Here is a 21,564-nt window from a genome sequence, read left to right as displayed (position 1 = left end):
AGGATTCAGGGAGCACCATTTAAGTGATGGTTTACAGTCTCTTCCAGAACACAGAAAATGACTTTAAACTACAATTAGAAATTAATTCAGTTTATGACTAATACCTTCTCTCACATTTTTCAGTCATCATTTAAACCTCATAAACCTCATCTTAAGAAGGAGTGAGGTGATGCATTAGTCTTGTGTTGGCATATAGTAAAATTTCACCCAAATGCTTACCCTTCATACAGGGGTTTATATCAACCAGCAGAGTTGTTGACTCTTTTTCAAGACTCTCCCTTTACTTATAGATTAATTTCTTGTTCAATCCAGGGTGAAAATATATCTAAACCATTTGATTTAGGAAGATTCTGATTAATAGAAGGAACTGTGAGGGAATGTTTTGATATAAAAATTGATTATTTCCCTTTTTCAGGAAAACAAAACCAAGGTGACAGAGCAAAATAAGTAAATAACAATTTCAGCGTAACCAAACCTGGATCTCTGCTCTGACAGTGTTTAAGGAGCTCCTGATAAAACGCAATGATGTTAAATACATACAAAACATGATTTCACACTACTCATCTAGGTTCCTCATCTCAGTAGTATGAGGCAAAAAAAAAAAAAAAAAAAAAAAAAGAGAAACCAGCAGAAAAAATAATGATGATCAAAAAAGTCAAGAAATTTGTTATACTACGCGGAACCCATTCAGATGCACCACTTCAGTATTGACTCGGGGACATCCATTGACTAGAGTGCCATCTAGAGTTCAGATACTAAGACTGTTCTGTTTTTTTGCAATTAACATCTTTGCAAGGGAGACGACACCACCTCTGGCCTATTCTGAAAATGCATTTTGCTAAATGCAGAAAAGGACTTCTGACTCCATGAAGTACAGGGCAAAATTGCTATTAATTCCTGTGGTCTTCACCCAACATATTCATTCATTCCTTCCTGCCAAAGGCTTTGGTTTATTATCTGTTTAAAGCAATAAACACACAAAAATGGTGAGCATCCAGTATTGAAAGCCAATGCAAACCAAACCAGCGTAGTCAACAACTTCCCAAAACCATTAACATTCCTTACCCATGAGCATAACAAACGGTGCATTTCCAAAGGGAGGGATTCAGGCAGACACGGCATTCAGAGCACACTCGATGACTGCACCCATTGCACACCGCACCTCTGTTCAGCAGCAATCCAAGGGATTTCTGGCAGCGAGCACAAGACCTCTCCCGGTATTCATGGCTTACATTTCTTGCCCCTTTCCATCGAAGCTGATGCAGCTGCATTTTCAGTTTCCTAATCATTCAGGTCAAAAAGGAAAGAAGGGGAAAAAAAGCAACGGTGCAAGTTACAAGCTGATGACCTGGTTGCACAACGTCACTGCCAGTCGGAGATACAGCCTTAAGTGTGACCTTAATCCAAATTCTGTCTGAAGGCATCCATACACACAGTACATTCTGTGATTCTGTGCATTTTTTGCACTATACATACAACCACAAAGCTACATATAGGATAACAGCCTAATATAAATGGGGTTCCGTTCACATCAACTTTATCCACTCAGGATAGGGCACTGAAATTAGGTGTACAAGTGATCACATGCTCACATACAAAAATTTAGTCTAAACTGCACTCCCTTTTGATGATCATTGAATCATAGAATGACCTGGGCTGAAAAGGACCACAACAATCATCTAGTTTCAATCCCCCTGCTATGTGCAGCGTCACCAACCTCTAGGCCAGGATGCCCAGAGCCACATCCTGCCTGGCCTTGAATGCCTCCAGGGAGGCACATTGTTTATTGATGATATTATGACAACAGTTGTTAATATATTAAGATTACTTGATTAGAAGAATCAAATCTTCTATTAAATAATAGTAACAAATGCATCTCCTGGAGGTCAACCAAAACCACATCTGACCTAAACGTCTAAACCTCTCCCATTAACCTTGTTTCCATAACAAGCAACAAGAGACGAGATCTGTTTCTCATTGTTAGCTACTTCACCAATAGTTGTCAATGGCTTTCTAATCAATTCAGATTTTTTATAACCCTTTATTTTTCATAATCATTTAACAAGTCCAGGTATACTTACATAAATGTTTGCAGCAAACAAAGTTTAAGTGTCTATAATTTATTAAGAGACTAAAACCTTCTAACTTAGCAATACAAACACCATGTTTTACATGAGGAAGCAACGTGGCAAAGCAAGCTACAAGGAAATCCTTACACAATCCCTAATACAAAGCAAATGAACTGCTGAAGGATTATCCCTTACAACTGGGATACTTGTATAGCGTGAAATCATTACACAAAATCCTTTTTCTAACCAATGACACCTATCGACATCCACTGAGAAAGCGCAGCGCTCTTGTTATCAGTTATATATGAGAAGGAGCAGAGATGGATGCAGCACAGTAAGGAGGTATCTGACAATCTTTAACTTTAGTCCTGGCTCAACAGAGGTTAAATTAGCCAGCCATAGATCTGAATGTGTTCTGCATTATCAGGGCTATACAGGCATACGTAGGAACGTGATAATAAGAATGTCATAAAGCCTTCACCGGGGAAGAAATAGAGGCACCAGCTGAACTGTCTATAAATGTTAAGTAAAGTTCACTAAGTAGATTACTCCCTGAACAGCATTTGCTCATCTTTAATGTAGTCAGTAGTGCGATAAATCCAAGAGGCTCCAGATAACTCCTGGTTTTCCCACAGAATTAAAACTTACTAGCTAACAAGAAACAAAAGAAGGAATAAGTGGGGAATGACAGCAAAGAAGAAGAAAAGCACTCCTCAGAAAGAAAAAGAACAGCAATACACAAAGAAAGGAAAGACAAGTACCTTACTCTTTCTTCCTCTGTTTTTCTCACCATCTGGTCACGGTACAGGACTTCCAGAACAACCTCTCGCTCCAATTCCTTAAGGAAGTTTAGATTAAATTCACAGGCCATTTTCCCCAAACTTCACAACTGCTGACTTATTGCTCTACCACATCCAAAACAATGGATACTACGTTAGAGAATATAATAGGGCTCGTCAGAGATCTGAGTGTTTATCAAGTGCTGCCCGTCTTCTTACTCCATTGGTGATAGGTTTTGCTGCGTCACGCTCTTGAAGAAAAAAATAACTGTGTCTGTCTTCACACAAGGCATCATTTAAGTGTCCCTGCTACCCAGGGGATATGAACAGTAAGGTCACAGCAGCCTTGACTTTTTCACTTCAAAGAACTTGCTCTTTGCAGAGTGGTTCCAAAAGGGATGAGAGCTTGCAGCGAGGTCCCAGGTATGGCTTCAACTGCCACCAACTGGAGGGAGAATTCACTGATAGCCAGCATAAAGGATTTGGGAGAATGGTTTGCTTCACTTGGTCTTGTAGATTCAGGATTTCAGGATCTAGAGAGAAAAATAATGTTTTATTATCCCTTCTCCTCACTTCTTTAAGTGATTTCAATAGCATGAGTGAACATTGTGGAGAACACATTTTGCTATACTCAAGATCTTTCATGCACAAAGTCAGACACAAAAGAGATTTTAAGACAGCCTCATTCTTCAGAAAACCTCAACATAGCACATTCTGCTATGAATCTCCATGTTTTTCAGACAGTGCAAAACAACCAGTAAAGAAGCTCGAGTCAGTTTCCAGCACAGGCCCCACAACAGGACAAGTCATACTGGTTGAGACAAATCCTCCTTTCTAATCTCATCTTACTGAGCAGACAAAATAACATGAGCCTATACGAAAGATGGGAAAGGTCCTTTAAGAGTCATTTCTATCAATAACCTGACTTCTGTTAAGCCTAGATAAGACATTTTTCACACAATAATGACGTTATCTTTGTTAATACACAAAAAACACCAAAAAACACCAGAACACTAAGATACGTATTCTTTGCAGCTCAGTGCACTAACCATTTTTGCACCAAACATGATATTACTGTACAAATATATGAGAAGTATAAAAATTAAAACAGATTCACAAATGTATTTTGAATATATTTTCTGATCTTATTTCTGTGAAACTCCTACCTAAATATAACAAAATTTTAATGTAGCAAAGTAGAGAAAGTTATTCTTGAATCTATTGTAGCTAACACATTATATTCATCTTTAATATTACTATTCAGTGCTTATTATAGCAAATGTAAGTGTGTTCCAGTTACAAAACACCAAATATTAAAGATGATACGTGAAAACAGGTCAAGTGCTTCAAACATCATGTGAACTAAATGTGAACAGAGTCAGATTTTCCATTAGGGCAGAAGGGGAAAACTTCACTGAAACAGTTAGAGATATTTCACTGACACATTTCAGCTGAGAATCCAACCAAATGGAACATTATTTTAAGCTATTATGAGAGTTTCCAGGTTAAAAGAAAAATCTTCAGCTGTATGAGTGACAATGAATTTTTGAAGTCATGGGGAATTAGTTGACACACAGATTGCCACAACTGAACTACATAACGTCACACAAGCAAAAAATGCAGGTGCTAACTTCTAAACATAAACAGCCATTCTTTTATATTTTTTTCATGACACTCTTCAACAGACACCAAAAAGACAAAGCGTTTCACAGAAGAGTTAAAAAAGAAAAATAGACTGGCTTCCTGTGGAAACAAAAGAGACAGAGATAGGCATAATCACATTTTATTTCCTTAGCAAGTGCAATTTCACAGGATATTACTCAGTTCAAACCTAAAAAGCAATTCTTTTAACATGCTGTTTTCAAAGGTCCCTGCTGCCCTCACCTGCTTTAATCTTTCACCTCGAGGATATGACCAAGGATTGACTGATGCCCAGAGCCTTTGGTGCTGTTTAAGTCAATACAATCTGAAAGAGCAGTCAGACTCAGGGAGATCTGCGTTATATAGGACAGTGAAACAGCCATTAGAGCATCCAAAAACTGGAATTCCTGGGAGTTTATAGAAAGCCCTAAGGCTGCCGTATTGACAATGTCATCAGAATATCCTGCTGAAACATCAGAATAAGCATGCAAATTCATGACAGCCATTGGTAGGGGGAACATCAAATAAAACTGCTCCAGTGATCTTAATGAAAACACAGAAGTGTCTTACTGAGCTACTAAGAACACCCCAGTGTGCAACAGTTACAAGGAGCAACATCTGCTTTTAAGAAAGCACAGAATTAGTCACTGCTTGGTATCCTTAATGAAGGACCAACTCCTTCCCCACAGAAAAGGAGAAAGCTTTCCATATTTCAAGCCTATATTGGGAAATGGATTTCAAATGACATCTTCACAAGAAAAACTATAAAAATAATGAAAGATTCTGTGCGCCCTTAATATTTCTTTAAAATCTATATTTTCAGCTGTTCAAGCCTATGCAAATCTAAACAGCACAAGGGAAGGAATAGTTTGGAGCCTTGCTACTTACCACACTGTCATTCCCACAGCTACACTCTCCAGGAGGAACATCAAGATTCCTCAAAAAGACTTCCTCAGTCCATTGGCGATATCATAACCATCAATCTCTCACACCAGCTGGTCTATTGCTACACTTCAAATTCCATTCACAGTGATAGATCTTGTAAGCACTGTATCGCCTGCCAGCAGCATAGAACCAAAAGGGGCTAGGATCATCTTCTGACACCAAAAAGCAGAACAGATGTACTGCAGAGAGAAGCGCCAGGGGCCCTGTGTCTAACAGCATCTGCACTGTGCAGACAAAAAGCCTCCCTGGCTCTCACTGCTAGGCAAGATCATCATATGCTACAGAGAATAAAGATAAAATCCAGCACAGAGCCAGGAGTTCTATGAGTAGTGCAACTATTTTTTTCATCTTAGTGAAGATTTTACCTCAGGTAGCCATTATGCTCCATCAGATTTTTTGCACTTAAAAATAATTTGAAACCTTGTGTATACTATGGGGTCCTCCTTCTGAATGGAATTATCCTCGTGCCTCACAACAGATTTGATCCTTAAACATTTCCAGGAAGCATTCAAGGTGGACTGAAAAGCTCACCACCACTGTAAAAGAAGAGCTTTTCTAACACTGAAGCTGTTTGCACTACGTTTGCACTACATTTGTTTTTTAATAGCATTAATGTTACTTTTACCATGCAAGGAGGGTCATTACAGGAAAAAACAAAACCTCCACCGATGCTCTACTTTCATATTTACCCATCAAATCTATCCATCTTACACAGTCAGCTAAGCTCACAAAACCAAGCACCTTCTGCGTAAAACCAAAAGTAACAGCAACCCGGTGATTAAATACCATGATACTTCTGCCCCCTCAGCATAAAGCTCATACATTTTTTCTCCACACGCAACCTTAAATAACACACTTAAGAAAATTTAGCAGCAGGCAGATTGTAGAATGGCTTTTTGATAAAAGCGTGACAGCCTACCATAAAGGAGATTAGAGAACCAACATGGTCACATCGTAGTAGAAGAAGGTGTGCATGCATACAGTGCACTCTCAGAAGAATTTGCTTTTTTTCTTTACAATCAAGATAAAACAGTACACAGCTGAAACTTAATCAAAAGGCCTACACAACACAAATTACAGTTTGCAAGAAGTACCGTATTTGATACAATTTTAAGCTTACAAATGCTTGACCTGGAAAGCTACTTTCTCTCAAAGCAATTTTGCATTGATGTATTATTGATCTTCTTTCAGATTCCTCAGCATTAGTGAAATAAAGATACCTAAATAAGTACAGTTGAAGTGATCTTCTTAAGCTAGAGCCTTCACTGACCTGAAATAGTTGGATAATTTTGTTAATTAACCCAAAAGGTAGGCATCTTACACCAGTAGCTAAGACACAGTTTGAAGAGTTTCAGAATAAAGATTATCATCACAAAAGTTACTGGAACATACAGCTGTTTCACGTTTTATAGATACCATACATTTATTCTTAATCAAGAACATTAAAAGTGTTATTTCATATAACCGTACAACAATTCAATTTTCACATCCTTATATTAATATATTAACCTGTAAGTGTGCATACAATACATATGTATTATCAGACCTATGTCTTGTGATTTTAATAATCCCACCTCAACAGCTAATGTAAAAAGATGGTACTTTAAGTTGCAATCGTGGCCTTCCCACAAAGCCTTTACAGTCAAAACAATGCTATGTCAGTAAGTAAAAACACATTCCTTTGTGTAGTGCCATATAGAACAGTTTAAAAAAAAACAAAAAAAACTGTCCTTACCTTTTCAACAGCCATCAAAGGAAGATGTACAGAAGCAAAATGCTTTAAGAGATGACTAGTACTCCTGCTATTTACTTATCTTCCCTGAAAGAAAATCAGTAGTTGCCTTCCACCAAAATTAGACCACAGCACGTACAGAAGAGCATTCTCAAAACAGAAGCAATCAAAGAGTTCCAGCGTTGTAACAGTTTTTGCAGTCTCTGGTTTTGTCACCAGCAACAATCAATCAAAGAGAAGTTAGTCATCTTCCTAACATCAAAAAAGAGACTTGCACAACAGAACACAAAAGCTGACTGATAACAGCAAAATAGACTTGGTGTCCAAGCCACACGCAGGAAGAGAAGTAGTTCTGAGTTCCACGTAATTTCTTCATCTGATACCATAAATGTGAAAATACTACTAACCTCAATGTCCCCAGAACTCACACAGAAAACACGGCTCGTATCATAGGCAGCTCTTCCTTCAAAACACAATATTCAGCCCTGAATGGCAAAGCAATTAATAGAAGCATACAGAGAAAAGCAGACAGATCAAAACAATCCATTTTTACAGATCTAGTAAAACCAGAAAATCAGTCTGCCTACAATAAACAAACCTGATTTGAGCTAACAGGTAGAGTTCTATTTGGATTAGATATCTCAGTTCACTCTATTACAGAAACAAGCAGAAGCAATGAAATTTCAAATTGAATCTAATTGATTTAGAAGTCTGGAAATTTACCTGGAAAGCCCTTTCTTATAAATTGACTCTAGCAGATAAAACATACATAGACAATAGAAACCCTACTTAGCATTCTGGGTGTTAGAAGAAATACTGGTTTTAGTTAAAATTAAATCAAGCACTGCAATTCTACTCCTGTGGCAAAATGAATCCACCTGCAATCTTGTAAACTCCTTAAAATTTGGTAGGTTCAAGTATTTCCACCTGTGCTCATTGAGCCTAATCATGTTCAACTGTATTGCTCAAGAGACAGCAACAGCTAGTAAGGCACAGAGCTAAGCCAAACAAAGAACGCACGGATAATCTGAGCCTTTGTTTTGAGCAAAACTTTTACTAAATAAAATAAACCACGGAGTGTAACTACCATCAGTAGGAGGCTCATTAAGCCAGGCTGGAGGAACAAAGCCATGAAGCTACACCTGAGGCCAACATCAATACACCTACCAGAGCAGGGCAAAAATAATTATCTAAATCGCTCTTGGAGATTTCCACTGAGGAGAATTTTGCAACCCACCCTAGAAATCTCTTTCATGCTTCGTTATCCCAGCTGCTGGATCTCTGCTGGCTGAGAGGAGGAGGTTGGGTTCATCCTGAGATGCTGGTCAGAAGCAGCAGGAGATGGGGTCTGACATAGGTTTGGGGTACAGAACTGAGGCACACCCCAGAGACAAGCCTGCAGCAGAGGGCACGGCTGCGGCAATCAGTGCAGCTGAAACCCACCTGTGCCCTCAGGGCCTCAAGACTACAACTCCTAACCTGCGTGCACAGGGCTTAAAAACATCAGAATATACCGATTCCTTAAGTCTTCCCTGTTTGTGTTGTGTTTTTTTTTTCTGTTGTTTGTTTGTTTCTGTGTTTTGTTTTTTTTTCTCCCAGTTCCTGAACATATACAACACATCAGGTCTTCTTTTTAAGCTTTGTTTCTAAAACCAGGGTTCTGAATGCCTTTGTCAGGTCAGGACTTTTAGGGTGGTGACGCACTGGAACAGGTTGCCCAAGGAGGTTGTGGATGCCCCATCCCTGGAGGCATTCAAAGCCAGGCTGGATGTGGCTCTGGGCAGCCTGGTCTGGTGGTTGGTGACCCTGAACATAGCAGGGAGGTTGAAACTACGTGATCATTGTGGTCCTTTTCAACCCAGGCCATTCTATGATTCTATGAGTCATTCTAAACGATCTCTCGGATCAGACTTGAACGCCAACCGCCCGCTATGGGCACGAACACCACAGCAATCTCCCCGCCCAGACCTCGTGCGGTCGCTATAGAAACCGCGCCACCCGGGGGGCGCAGAACCCAACCAGCCGGTAGCTGCAGCTGACGCAGCGCTCCCCGTTGCTACGCGCCCGAGACGCACAGCACGCGCCGCGCAAGCCAGCGTAGCGCGCAGGCGCAGTACCGGCCGTACGATCTGGGGGACGCCCGCCTGCGCTGCTCCCGAGCGCGGACTGGCGCCAGACGCGCAGGCGCAGAGCTGACTAACGTAGCGAGGGCAAGCGGGAAGCGGCCGCGCATGCGCAGTGCGAGGCGCGTGGTGGAGAGCGGGGCGGTGCCGAGAGGGTTGTTACGGCGTGAGGGGCTGCGGCGGGACGATGGACGACTTCCAGGCGGGGGAGGAGGTAACGTCAGGGGGTAGGGTGGCGTCGGGGTCGCTCCAGCGTCTTCTTTCAGGAGGCTGCGGGTCGGCGGAAGGTCTCGCGTTCACCCCTCGGAGCGCCCCGGGCCGCTGGGAGCCCCTGGGGCCGGGCGATGCCGGCGGAGGCTGCGTGCCGGGCAGCGGAGGGTGGGAGCGGGGTCCTGCCTGTGTGCAGCGCCTGCTGTGCTGCTCTGCTGAGGGCCGGTGTTTGAGCGTGACGACTCGCTGCATTGTTCTTGGGCAAGTCCGCTGTGACTGTGTCAGACAATAGCAAAGCAGCTGTAGGGATGGAGGTGTGTCGGATTGGCGCGGCTTTGTCCTGGTTGCTGTCTGCGCAGGTGGGGCTGCCCCATCTCTGGAGATGCTCGAATGCCACTCGTTTTATCTCTACCTCCTGGAGCTTGAGAGAGGGCTGAAGAGGGTGGGGAACACAGACAGAATGGCCAGGGTTGGAAGGGAGCTCAAGGATCATGAATCTCCAACCCCCCTGCCACATGCAGGGCCACCAACCTCCCCATTTAATACTAGACCAGGCTGCCCAGGGCCCCATCCAATCTGGCCTTGAACACCTCCAGGGACGGGACATCCACAACTCTCTGGGCAGCCTGTTCCATTACCTCACCGCTCTCTCTGTAAAGAATTTCCCCCTGACATCTAACCTAAATCTTTCCTCTCTCAACTTAAAACCATTTCCCCTTGTCCTGCAGTTATCCACCTTTTCAAAGAGTAGATTTCCCTTTTGGTTTCCAAACGGCATCTTTCTTCATATTGCTGGCTGAAACTGTCACAACAGCTCCTCCTTGAGCTGTGAGTCGATGCTTGGTCTGCACCAGTGCTCTGAAGATGTCGGTTTCATTCAACTGTAAGCCGTGTCTGCACACTGAGGCTGTCTGCAGCCTGTTCTGTGAGCCACAGACATTAATGCTTACTGTAAAACAGGCTTATATATGGACAGATATGCTGTATGTGTTACTTTATGATGTTTTCAAATTAAAATTTGGGAGCTTTAACCCAATGTCAGTGTTAGTTCACCTTTTACTTTTGATTACTTTGCTAAGAATGTTCCCTTGACTGGGTTTGTGGAGGTTGAGTAATGATGAGCTATGCCAGACTCTGCATCTGGCTCACAAGAAACCTGACAAGCATAAATTAAGCTCCTAGTGTATTTCCTTAACAGTGTTTGAACTGTGTACATAGAAATGTGCTCAGTGATGATTTAAAGTTCTCTCTCTTTTTTTTTTTTTTTTGTAGACATCTTTTGTCGTTGATGAAGTCAGTAACATCATTAAAGAGGTAAGCTAATATTCTCACTTTGGTATAAAAGTATGCTGTGTTGCGTGCTAAAAAGCATTCAAGGAAATCTGTTGTCTGGAATTCTATTACACATTAGTTAGGCTATTATTGAGGCGTAGGTAATCATGGATTAATTTAACTGTTTAAGTGGAAATGATACCTAGCCTTAGTTGTGATATGTATTACAAGTTCAAAAGATAATGAAAATAATTTTATATACTTCTTTTTGGTTGCAGTGTATCCCTAATTAGAATTTCTAGGTGGATGCTGTACATTAAAACCTGTCAGACAGATGTTATGTTTCATTAACATACAACATTTCATATAGATTATCTTCATATACATGTTACTGTGTCCTTTTGAGGTGCTTTTCCTCCAGAATGAAGTTTGTTTGAGATGATCGAACTAATTCTTGTTGCTAGGAAACTAATTCTTGTTGCTAAGAAGAGGTTTGTTTTTTGTGTCCACTTCCTCTTGCATAGCAGGCAGGTCTGTAAGTGGGGTGGGCATGCTCTGCTACACAGTCCTGTCTCATCTGAATCTGAAGTACTTTTGTAGTTACTTCTTGAACAGTTTCTGCCAGAAAAACTTAGTGATGAAAAATGTGCAACTTTAATGTAGTTTTATTTGTGTCTTAAAGGAGAAGCTTTCCTCATAAGTAAACCAGATTGCTTGGCTAACGGCTTCTGCTCTATTAGTCACCAAAAATTACATGAGTCTTTTGTTTTGATTTTGGTCCTTGTTCCCAAAAATGACTGCTGAAAACTCCATACGTTATTTCCGCAGATTAACATCTGTGTATGAGCTGCTGTTATATGTTTTTTTTTCAGGACTGTTTAAATGTGATACCCTTTTCATAACTAAGGCTCCAGGACATTGGGATAGGAATTAGTAATGAAGAATAAAGATAGCACAAAATGAGGAGGAAGGAATATACGACTACAATTTCTGTATGTGCTTCAAACTCTGAATTGCAAGTTCTGTAGCATTTTAAAACACTTCCAACAATCCCAAACAGTATTCAGGACTACTGTGCATGTGCTGTCTCACCCTCAGTGTTCTGCATTCAGATGAGTTAATGGGATCTTTCTAGACTGACAGCAGTGTAACTTCTGTGTTTGTTGCCCATAGGCCATAGAAAGTGCAATAGGTGGCAACGCCTACCAGCACAGCAAGGTGAACCAGTGGACAACAAGTGTGGTGGAACAATCTCTAAGCCAGCTCACCAAGCTGGGGAAACCTTTCAAGTATATTGGTGAGCTCAACTTTCTTTTTTCTGATAAAGCTGGTACAGCGACACACTGAAATTTAACTAAACACAGTTTAGCTGGAAGCATGTCTGTTTTATGTGTGTGTGTGTATATACATGTGCTATAATGAGCATAAGTGTAGCTAAATATCAGTAATAGCAATACATTAATAAAAGCTTTTTTACTGACAAACAGTGACCTGTGTGATTATGCAGAAGAATGGCGCTGGGCTACATACAGCAAGCTCTTGCTTCTGGGACAACTCCAGTGATGGTAAGGAGCAATGCTGCCGGATGATTCAGCTTGCAACTTTAATACTAATCCTCCTGAAACTAAGCAACGTAGATTTTTATTTATTTATTTATTTTAGTTTTCTGAGTGCTGTAGTTTTGGAGTAGTAGCATGGTTTTGTATTTTTTCCACATTGCTGTGATTGTGACTAATAAATGGTAACATGGGATGCTTAGCTGTTGCGAAAGCGTCATTCGTAAGGTTCTTAAACAATGAATAAACATGCACATAGAAGCATGTATTTTAATATTAAGTCACTGTAACCTTGTTCTGTCTCTGAAAGCTTTGTCTTGTATTTGTAGGAACCTGCACCGTGAGATGGGAGAACAAGACCATGTACTGTATTGTCAGTGCCTTTGGACTCGCAATATGATTGCCTTGGAATCAGTTGTACTTCAGTTCTCTTCTACTCTGGCACTTGATTCCATCTCTGCTCAAACTGTGAATGCACTGAACAACTTCCAGTTTTAATGAATACTTTTTCTGTAACTCTTTTCAAATGTGAAAACATGCTGTTACATGGTTTGTGTTTGTATTTTTACTATTGTACCAGTGTTACCACGCTGTCTTAAAACTTCAAGAACTTCTCTTCAAGGTGCTAGTACTGAATCTGCTGCAGCATAAACGTTCTCTAGATTTCTTTTTTAAAACCAAATTAAATAAGACACCAACTTTCATACTTTGTACTCTTGGTTAGCATTAAATTATTGAAATTCATAACCAGTAGCGTGGCTTGTTTAAAGTTAAGCCTGTTGGAATTTCTAAGAGTTTCACTTCTGTTACCTTGCTTCAGTATAGTTTAAATATGTATCAGACAACTCACTTAAACATATTTCAAAATGAAACATCTATGGGAAAGTAACTTGGTTGCATTTTTTTGGGACCTGTTTAATCTCCTTATACTGCACTTAATGCACAGAAGAGTAACAGAAAAAAATGCCTTCAGTTAAAAAAGGCAAGTTTTTTGCATTCTAGAAGTGCTTAGCAAGCCGTATGTAAGAGGTCGCTCACTGATGCATTTAGTACGCTAAGTCTTAAGCATACAAAGTTTTATTTTTCTGATCAAAAAGACACTGAGTTCTGATATACTATCAACTATAATGCTGCTGGTTAACACGCTGTCTTATTTATGAAGTGTTCACAAGACAGTTGTCTAATTATGAAAGTGTGAGAGATATGCATTTCCTTATGGTTAGGAGGCTGTATGGAATGTTTCAGGATCTGTCAACTCAGGCTGTCTGCAAACAACCCACCAAAATTCCCTCGTTAATGTGTGCAAACACAACCTCCTGGCTCCAATCCAAGTAACCAAGTTTAAATATACACAAAATACACAAGAAGTGAAAAGGGTAGGTAATCATGCAATAGAAGGAAAATAAAACCAAAGGTACAACATAAAGATATAAAACTTTATTATGAACATATTTAACAATGATTATGCACATGAAGTCTTCCAAGAAACTCAATACTCAACTTTTGCTTGAAGTGGTATTTTTTGGTTTGTACTCAAGACTAGAATGAAGCTTTCCAACATAACAGATAATTTGCTGTCCTTAATACAACCTCTGAACACAATATTTAACATGTCCCCATGCACGCTTTGTCAAAGCAGCATTTAATTTACAGCTTCTTATTAAACAGAGCATTTATCTTACACATTTTATACCATTTTGGTACACAAATACTCCATATTTTGGCTTCATTTTACATATTTACAAACCTCTAAAAAAATTTACAGTAATGCAAAGTTTCTTACTGGCATATGCAAAAGGAAGTGGGTGAAAACTAAGTGACTGAATACCAAGTTGTCTTTTGGTTCAGAGATAAAGACTTTTCTAGCTGGAAACATCCTTCATTTTATTTTTTTTAAACAATATTAATTCCATAGGTCTCCTGGATTTCTTACTCATGTTGAGCCTTATGCTACTTATTCTTTGCCAGGCCCAGGAAAGTTTCCAACCACTCCTAACACCAACTCTATTTAAAGCACACACTTCAGAAAACAGCTGCTGTGAATGGGTTAATACTCAACTATAATAGATTCCCTGAAAGTCCCATCTTGATCACAAGAGACATGGAAGTCTTGCAGTTACTTACTAGCAAAGCAGCTCCTGGAGAGCAGCAGTGCTACATCTGTGGTAACTCTTTGTTTTCCAAGCTCCAGTAGGGCATGAAATATTGAAGTATTTTTAACAAAAAGAAAGCCTGACGTGGCTTCTTACCCAGATCTCTTGTTTTATCCTTAGATTACATTACATTACTCGGTGATGAATTTATGCCACCTACTCCCAAGCTGTTTGCAATCCAGATTGTAATATTCCTCAAATGCTATCTCTGAGAAGGAGAGTGAAGTTGAAATATCTTGCTAGCAGATCTGCTTCACTTTTTCACTATGAACAGTATTTGCTATCACAGTTCTTCAGTCAAGCTTACTATTACCCTCTGAACTATTTTGTAAGGCAAACACTGCTTAGACAATCTCTAAAGAAATTATTTCTTAGTGGGACACTTAACTTGAAGCACCTATTTCCCTATCTGAGCTTTCCTATTTTCATTTCAAATGTAGTCATGTGGAAAAGTTAAGTTACACAGTGGCAAGTAAAATGGGCTGAGAACAGCTTTGAAAAAAAATATGACATTTTCCAAACTAGATTTAAAATATTTTTAGGCAATGAAATTCCAAAGCACGACACCGTAATTCAGGTATGACTATAACAACCAGCTCAGACTGTACACTTTGTAAATTTGTCAAATCAAGTATTTTATCAATTCAGAACAACTCAGAATTAAACAATATGACAGTTAAAGAGATCTGAACAGATAAGGATCTGAATTTCTGAAAACCTAATTCCTTTACTCACTCCAGTGCAAGTGAAAGAGGTCTGGGGTACACAACAAATGTCTAGTTGGCTTTGGAGTCTAACTGTGCAAATTCGAACAACTGTAAGCCCCAAGAAAATCACATAGGGAATAATAAAAATGAGATTGGGCGCATCTCTTTTAGGTTAAAAACAACACCCCCTATACTTGTTAAAAAGGTCTAAGAGAAAATGCTGGAAGTATGGTTTCCTAGAGTTCACTAAAAACCCACCACCTCTGTAATGTTTCCCTGTACATTCTTCTAAATGGACACCAATTAACAAAATTAAAATCTCTCCCTCCCCTTCTTCCCAGCCCCCCTTCACTTTGTTTCCTTGCTTTAGCCATACAATAGTGCTTTGGCTTCTAACAAACAATAACTTGGTACACAAAGCTGTAAATTCCAAATATCCTCAAAAATTTAAAGACACACAAAATCTTACCACACTAACAACAGAGTGTCTCTAACAGAGTGCAGATTCAAATCTGAACTATTTTTTATGACAACAGGTTTGCAACCACGTGAAGCAGTTCCTTTGATCATCTGTAAGTAAACTGCTACTTTGTGAAGTCTCCCCTTAATGCTCTTGAACAGCTACAGGGAGGTTATTGTGCTGCAATAGCCTAAACCAGCTGCACAAATGCAGAATAAATCTACATCCCCCAGATTCAGTAAGTTTAGTACGACTTCATTGCACTGCTCTGCTTAGACTAAGTCTGTCATAAGCATGATTTACTAGTGTAAGCCAGCACCATTTTCTGCCTAATATATCTTTTCTACAGCAGCAGGGCAGAGAAATGTTACAAAAGTACATTACAGTCATGAATCTATTTCTTAAAAATAAGAGACTGGTCAAGTCCTTGAAAATTCAGAAGTAGTTGGAAACAAATAGCATCCAGATAAATATAGAGCTGAGCGGTAGCATGGAAGAAAAAGAGCTTTTAAAAAGAGAAGCAGCACCACTGTATGAGGAATACTGCATTCCCATATAACTCTGTTCCAGCACAGACTGGAATACAGAATCATAAAATGTATGGGTGAAAATTTCAAGCAGTACTGCTGGCAACTGTGGTATGACAGAGAAGTTGAGCTATGCACAGAACGTGCTCAAAAGCTGTTAAGCAACTTCAAGGCATGAGCACCCGTAATTGTTCCCAGAAAGCATATTAACTGCCAATAAATACAACTTCATGAAGAAGTCTGATGTAGAAAAAGCATCTAAAGATGAAATGGTTGGAAATACGAAGTTATACTTCTCTGTGGAACTTTATACTGTATTCTTTTAAGTGTAACAATCTCCTCCAGAATACACGCACAAAAAAGTTCTGATTTCCTTCTGAGGTTTATTGCTGCCTAAATATTTTCTATTTAAAGCGCTGTTGAAAAAAACAACACAACAAACAGTTTTGCTGGGAGTGGTAATGCATGTTATGAAACCTGTATCATACAAATACCTTTGGACCACAGCCCATTTCTGCTCACTAGAACCTACTTGCACATATCCCACACTTATGATGTATCTGGTAAATCCATTTATGTGGAGTTAAAACAACAGTTTGAAGTCCATACAACCTCTTAGAAGGAGGAATGGGAAGCTTTTGTTTTTCTGCATTTCCAAGAAATAGCATTAAAAACAATGGAAGAAGAAAGAACCTTAAAGCACATCTATCCCTGCCTCCAGTCTAAATGACTAAGGTAGAAAAATGAAAGGGAAAAGAGGCACTTCATACAGCAGTGAACAACAGAAAAGGAACTAGCAAAGATGCAAGAGGTTTAAGATGCTATGTTCTACATAATCCTAAGGGGAGGGGAACAATGACAAACCACCAAGCAGCAAAGAAGCAATTTTAAGATCTGTACATAATCTGTTACACCTCGAAATGGACATAGACTTAAACATTAGTCCAGAGACATCCTGCCAACAGGCATTTTATAAGACGCATATAAATTTTGGTTTCCTTGAGTTCCCACCACAACCTTTTCAAGCATTCTTTTCTTTTCAGCTTTACCTTTGTAAACAGAAAGCAGCAGAATGTCCTTCCTGGAATTCCATGTTCAGATGACAGCAGACTGTAAGTAAGCCAAGGAAGTGGTCCATCTAGGAAAACTTCAAAATTGCTTTAATTCCAGCTGAACAAGTCTGTCTATATCAAAATCACTCCATCAGTCACTGTCCGATTCCTCTTTAAACTTAGCTCTAATAGCTTGGCCATTCTGAAGTGGCATTTCTTCATAGTCGCTCCTGTGAAACAGGTATTTTTTTTTTAACTTTTGAATGTGATGATCAGTTAGTAAGTCTAAAATAGAGAAATTCTAAAATAAAATGAGGCATCAAATTGTTACTTGAGTAAGAAGTTTGTATTTTTGTATTTCTTTTGCTTCCTTCTGGGGTTATGAAAAATACATAGGACTTCTCTCCAGAGACTGATATACAATAAAAATTACTGCAGTAGCTGCAAACCACTACTGACAAGGATTGGTATGTGTGCAAGCTGGCACTACTGCTAGACCACTATTCATTTAACTAAATGAAGGCAAGCCACTTCAGAACAGTGCACGCAGCTACTCTAGCAGGCTTGTTCAGGTTACTGCAGTATTAAGCTACTCCCACTGGTCAGCCCTTCGGTGCCTCTGCTTAAAAGGTGAAAACAACAAGGGCAGATAAGGGCAGAACAGTTTGTTCAGCATCTACTAGCACAGGAAAGCCTGACCTGGATAAGTTTTCATCCACTACTATTTCCAGTCCTGGAAATTTTGCTACATTTGGTTACTGCTATTTTGATAGGTGATGGACGCTTTAAATGGACCATTATCCCTCTCAGCAGCATTTCTGCATCAGTTGCCCCTAGCTGACTCCACCCGATTCCTCCAATCTTTCCCAACTTGAAAGGAATTCCTTTCCATTCACATACCTTGCTGCCTTCATTCCATGACCTATCCTAAATACTAACTTACCCATCTGTATCAGAGCCTTTGCAATTCCTTTGGGAAACCAAAAAGAAAAGAAAGCCAAAATAATCAAAATAACACACATTCTCATTTTATTTCTATTTCAGTGTAAGCTGCTTCTGTTACACAGGCAGTCTACTTTCACTAATAATCTGTGAAGTCCTCAGTTACAGTTATTTAATTAAGATGGAAAAGAATATTAGAAAAACACACTAAAAGCACCATACGTATTTTATAATCTTACCCATAAATCACATCATCATCTGAATCATTCAGCATAGAAAAAGCAGGATTGTCTTTCAACTGTGATTCTGGAAAAATACAAATAAGGGTTAATCTAGCACATTAAGTTTAGAAACACAGCTGCAATTTTACTCCAACACTGAAGAAACAGACCCAAAACTTACAAGGCAATCATGAAAACAACTTCACAAAACTATATCCGAGAATTCTTTCCTTTGAATTCTCCACCCTTCAGACCACAACATCATGGTGTTCTTAAAATTTTGAGAAATGACAATGTCTTCCTCATATTTTCAGATATATATTCCCCATGTTGTACAAGCCTCCCTTGTTCAGTTTCATGCCATATTGTTTTTATTTACAAATAGTTAAGTCACACATTACCATTCTGGTTATTCAAATATTCATACTTTTTTAAAAAGCATAGAATTTATGACCTTGTTTGTTCTAAGTTATAAATGTAGCAAACCAAAGTTGTAAATTAACAACTAGCTGGCTCTTTTCCATCCTTGTAATAGATGAAGGAAGGGCTTGTAACTTCATTGTGAGACAGAAGGAAGGTACATACTTTCTACTGGCTATTTATGACAAATCGCTCTTTCTTGCTTTAAAACCATCATTTCTGTACTACCTGTTGCTGATAGCTGCTGTTTTAAATTATATGGAAAGGTTGAGAAAACTGGAATTGTTTAGCTTGGAGATAAGAAGGCTTCGGGGAGACCTCACTGGCCTTCCAATATTTGAAGGGAGCATATAAACAGGAGGGCAGATAGCAATAGGACAAGGGGGAATGTTTTTAAACCGAGGCAGGGGAGGTTTAGGTTAGATATTAGGAGGAAGATTTTCACACAGGAGGTGGTGATGCACCGGAACAGGTTGCCCAAGGAGGCTGTCGATGCCCCATTCCTGGAGGCATTCAAGGCCAGGCTGGATGTGGCTCTGGGCAGCCTGGTCTGGTGGTTGGTGACCCTGCACATAACAGGGGGGTTGAAACTAGATGATCACTGTGATCCTTTTCAACCCAGGCCATTCTATGATTCTATGAATTGCTTACCATATAGTGCGTTCTTTGAGGGGGAGTACACGAAGGCTAACGTGTAGAGATAGAAGTTCAATAAACCATAAAATGATAAGAATTCTGCTGGTAGAAAGCGTCAAGGATTTTTCTCAATATAGCTCCGTTCACACAAACTTTGGAAACAAGATTCAAAACATACGTAAGCTGCTCCAACAGAAAGAATGTTTGCCACAATAAAGTTTGAGAACATGAATGGATGAACAATTGCCTTTTTTTTTTTTTTAAGATTAATTGACAACTAGTATACTCAAGCTGTAAAGTTCTAACTGCAGACAAATTGCTGATGGCCTGGGCTTTCACTCCTTTTGAAGAGTATCAAATATAGCTGTGGTTTATTTGATATAAAGAAATTAGACTGAAACTGTCTCAGCTCATAATCTTTACAAACAGCTATTAGAAAATAATGACATGATGCTCTATCAATTTTGATCAGGGTTTCAAAAGCCCACCTAAAAGCCAAATTACTCAGTCCTTAGGTAAATCATCTTTAAGTACTTCCAGATCTTTAAGAAAACCAGATTAATATTCTCAGTTGAGCAACATCACAACGCAAGGATATAATTCTGATAATGAGTTGACAGCTCAGCCACAAAGTTGTCCTGTAGAACTTGTGCTCCAAAGCGTAGATAGAGTATGACAATGCTGTGGGGAAAAAAAAGTAACGTCATACAGGTATAATGAGTCTTTCAAATGCAAAATTTAAGTGCAAGCTTGATAGAGTAGTATATTAAAAAGTAATTATGCTAAAATGCCATTTATTTGATGACACATTTTGTTTTCATATTTCTAAATTAATAATGATTATTTTGTGATTTAAATTCAGCAGTCAATTTAATAAAGGGAAAAAAAACAATCTATTTTTGTCATACTTCACCCACTAAAGACAATCCAAAAGCCAGCAGCAATTTGAAATAACTGCTTGGAGTGGGCAACAGATATAAACAATAATGTAAAAGTAATTTTTAATTTCTGCTTTACAGAACACAGCTTACAAAATTCCAAAAAGAAATCAACAGTACAGTGTGAACCACTCAGCAATACAAAATATATCTCCCACTAAGTCTTCCAGGGTATTGTGGCAGTAATGGAAATACAAAACTGTCTACAAAAACCTTAAGAAAATTATGAATTGATTACCAAAGCGATCATAAAAAAACCCACACCTCTTATTTTTACTGAGGTAAAATATTATCAAAAAAATATAACCTTTTCTTTCAAGGCTTTAAGTATACAGAAGTTTGAGTATTGTGAAATGTTCTCTGAAAAGCCTTACCTAATGACGAGCACTACGAAGGTTAATGCAGTCAAGAATTTCAACCTGAGATCTGATAAAGATCGAGAAAAATTATTATTAGAGAATTTACACCTACATCTAGGAGAAGACAGTCTGCTTAGAGAAGAACCAAAAAAAAAAAAACAACTTACCAACATAAGGCATGTTACGGAGTTCTGAACATGCTCTCACTATCAGGAACAGAAGGTAGAGAATATATGTGGTTGCCACCACAAGGAAGAAGATTTTCATTCCCTATAAAAAGAATATTAATTAAGAAAATTTGGTCTATTACTGCTTTCTTCAGTTGTACCCTGCAACAGAAATTGTCAATTTCTAAAGCACAGTAGATAATGGTGCATTTATTCAGGGAAAGTACACTCATGAAAGGAAGTACAAAATGAGGATGGCATATGTCAAGGTAGTCTTTTTTTTTTTTTTAAACAAACATATTTCCTGAGAATTACACAGGAAACCATATAAATTGTATCTTCCTCTTCAGTAAGGAAGTTGTAAATTTTCTAGTACAGAGGACCTTGGCAAGAGTCAAGATATGCAAAACTGACTTAAGAAGCTTAAAAAAAAATCATCTTTTGATTCCCACAGTCATGAGTCCCTGACAAAACATGTAGTGTCAAATCTCCAGACACCCAAGATTATTGCAAGACAATTTATTGTTCTCATTGGGTTGGAGTTCAATATAGCCTACATGTGATCTGAAGCAAAATGGAAAGTACCCTAGTAGTCCGAGTAGGTAAGATCAGCAGGCCAGCAATTTTCTAAACTGTTAGATTTCAATGGAAATCT

At 39.0% G+C, this 21,564-nt stretch overlaps 3 protein-coding genes across 19 annotated transcripts in view; 1 reads left to right on the top strand and 2 right to left on the bottom strand.

Moving 5' to 3' along the window:
* The window catches only part of SYTL3 (synaptotagmin like 3), a 32,725-nt gene extending 23,614 nt beyond the window's left edge, over positions 1-9,111 (bottom strand). The window contains exons 1-7 of one of the 13 annotated variants that reach the window (XM_090135677.1): positions 7,765-7,867; positions 7,574-7,651; positions 7,170-7,253; positions 5,378-5,546; positions 4,733-4,842; positions 2,831-3,381; positions 1,066-1,281 (exon numbers count right to left, since the gene is read on the bottom strand). In XM_090135677.1, coding sequence (XP_089991803.1) covers positions 1,066-1,281; positions 2,831-2,940 — 326 coding nt within the window. In that variant the 5' untranslated portion in view covers positions 2,941-3,381; positions 4,733-4,842; positions 5,378-5,546; ... (1 more) ...; positions 7,574-7,651; positions 7,765-7,867. The other 12 variants (XM_090135674.1, XM_090135675.1, XM_090135672.1 and 9 more) reach the window with 12 other exon arrangements.
* A 153-nt stretch (positions 9,112-9,264) lies between these two features.
* DYNLT1 (dynein light chain Tctex-type 1) lies at positions 9,265-13,074 on the top strand. The gene is made up of 5 exons (XM_031611546.2): positions 9,265-9,503; positions 10,772-10,813; positions 11,945-12,068; positions 12,259-12,336; positions 12,657-13,074. Exons 1-5 carry the CDS (start codon positions 9,477-9,479, stop codon positions 12,725-12,727), a joined length of 342 nt encoding a protein of 113 aa, XP_031467406.1. The 5' UTR covers positions 9,265-9,476; the 3' UTR covers positions 12,728-13,074.
* A 668-nt stretch (positions 13,075-13,742) lies between these two features.
* TMEM181 (transmembrane protein 181) overlaps positions 13,743-21,564 on the bottom strand; it is a 31,678-nt gene continuing 23,856 nt past the window's right edge. For all 5 annotated transcript variants that reach the window (XM_031611532.2, XM_090135684.1, XM_031611518.2 and 2 more), the window contains exons 12-17: positions 20,910-21,012; positions 20,758-20,809; positions 20,044-20,126; positions 19,461-19,550; positions 18,408-18,474; positions 13,743-17,456 (exon numbers count right to left, since the gene is read on the bottom strand). In XM_031611532.2, the coding sequence (XP_031467392.1) occupies positions 17,378-17,456; positions 18,408-18,474; positions 19,461-19,550; positions 20,044-20,126; positions 20,758-20,809; positions 20,910-21,012 (474 nt within the window). In that variant the 3' untranslated portion in view covers positions 13,743-17,377. The remainder of the gene's footprint in view (positions 17,457-18,407; positions 18,475-19,460; positions 19,551-20,043; positions 20,127-20,757; positions 20,810-20,909; positions 21,013-21,564) is intronic.

Source organism: Phasianus colchicus, chromosome 2 (genome assembly GCF_987193195.1).
Source record: "Phasianus colchicus chromosome 2, bPhaCol1.hap1.1, whole genome shotgun sequence".
In the NCBI taxonomy this organism is placed as follows: Eukaryota; Metazoa; Chordata; class Aves; order Galliformes; family Phasianidae; genus Phasianus; species Phasianus colchicus.
Note: the sequence above shows the minus strand (reverse complement) of the source record. Positions and strands in the feature narration are given on the sequence as shown.

What these genes read in the sequence shown, in the direction of transcription:
- DYNLT1 (XM_031611546.2), top strand. Translation starts at nt 9,477, where the DNA reads ATGGACGACTTCCAGGCGGGGGAGGAG. An exon ending in GAAACCTTTCAAGTATATTG is followed by an intron (nt 12,069 to 12,258) that starts GTGAGCTCAACT and finishes ACTGACAAACAG; the next exon opens with TGACCTGTGTGATTATGCAG. An exon ending in CTGGGACAACTCCAGTGATG is followed by an intron (nt 12,337 to 12,656) that starts GTAAGGAGCAAT and finishes TTGTATTTGTAG; the next exon opens with GAACCTGCACCGTGAGATGG.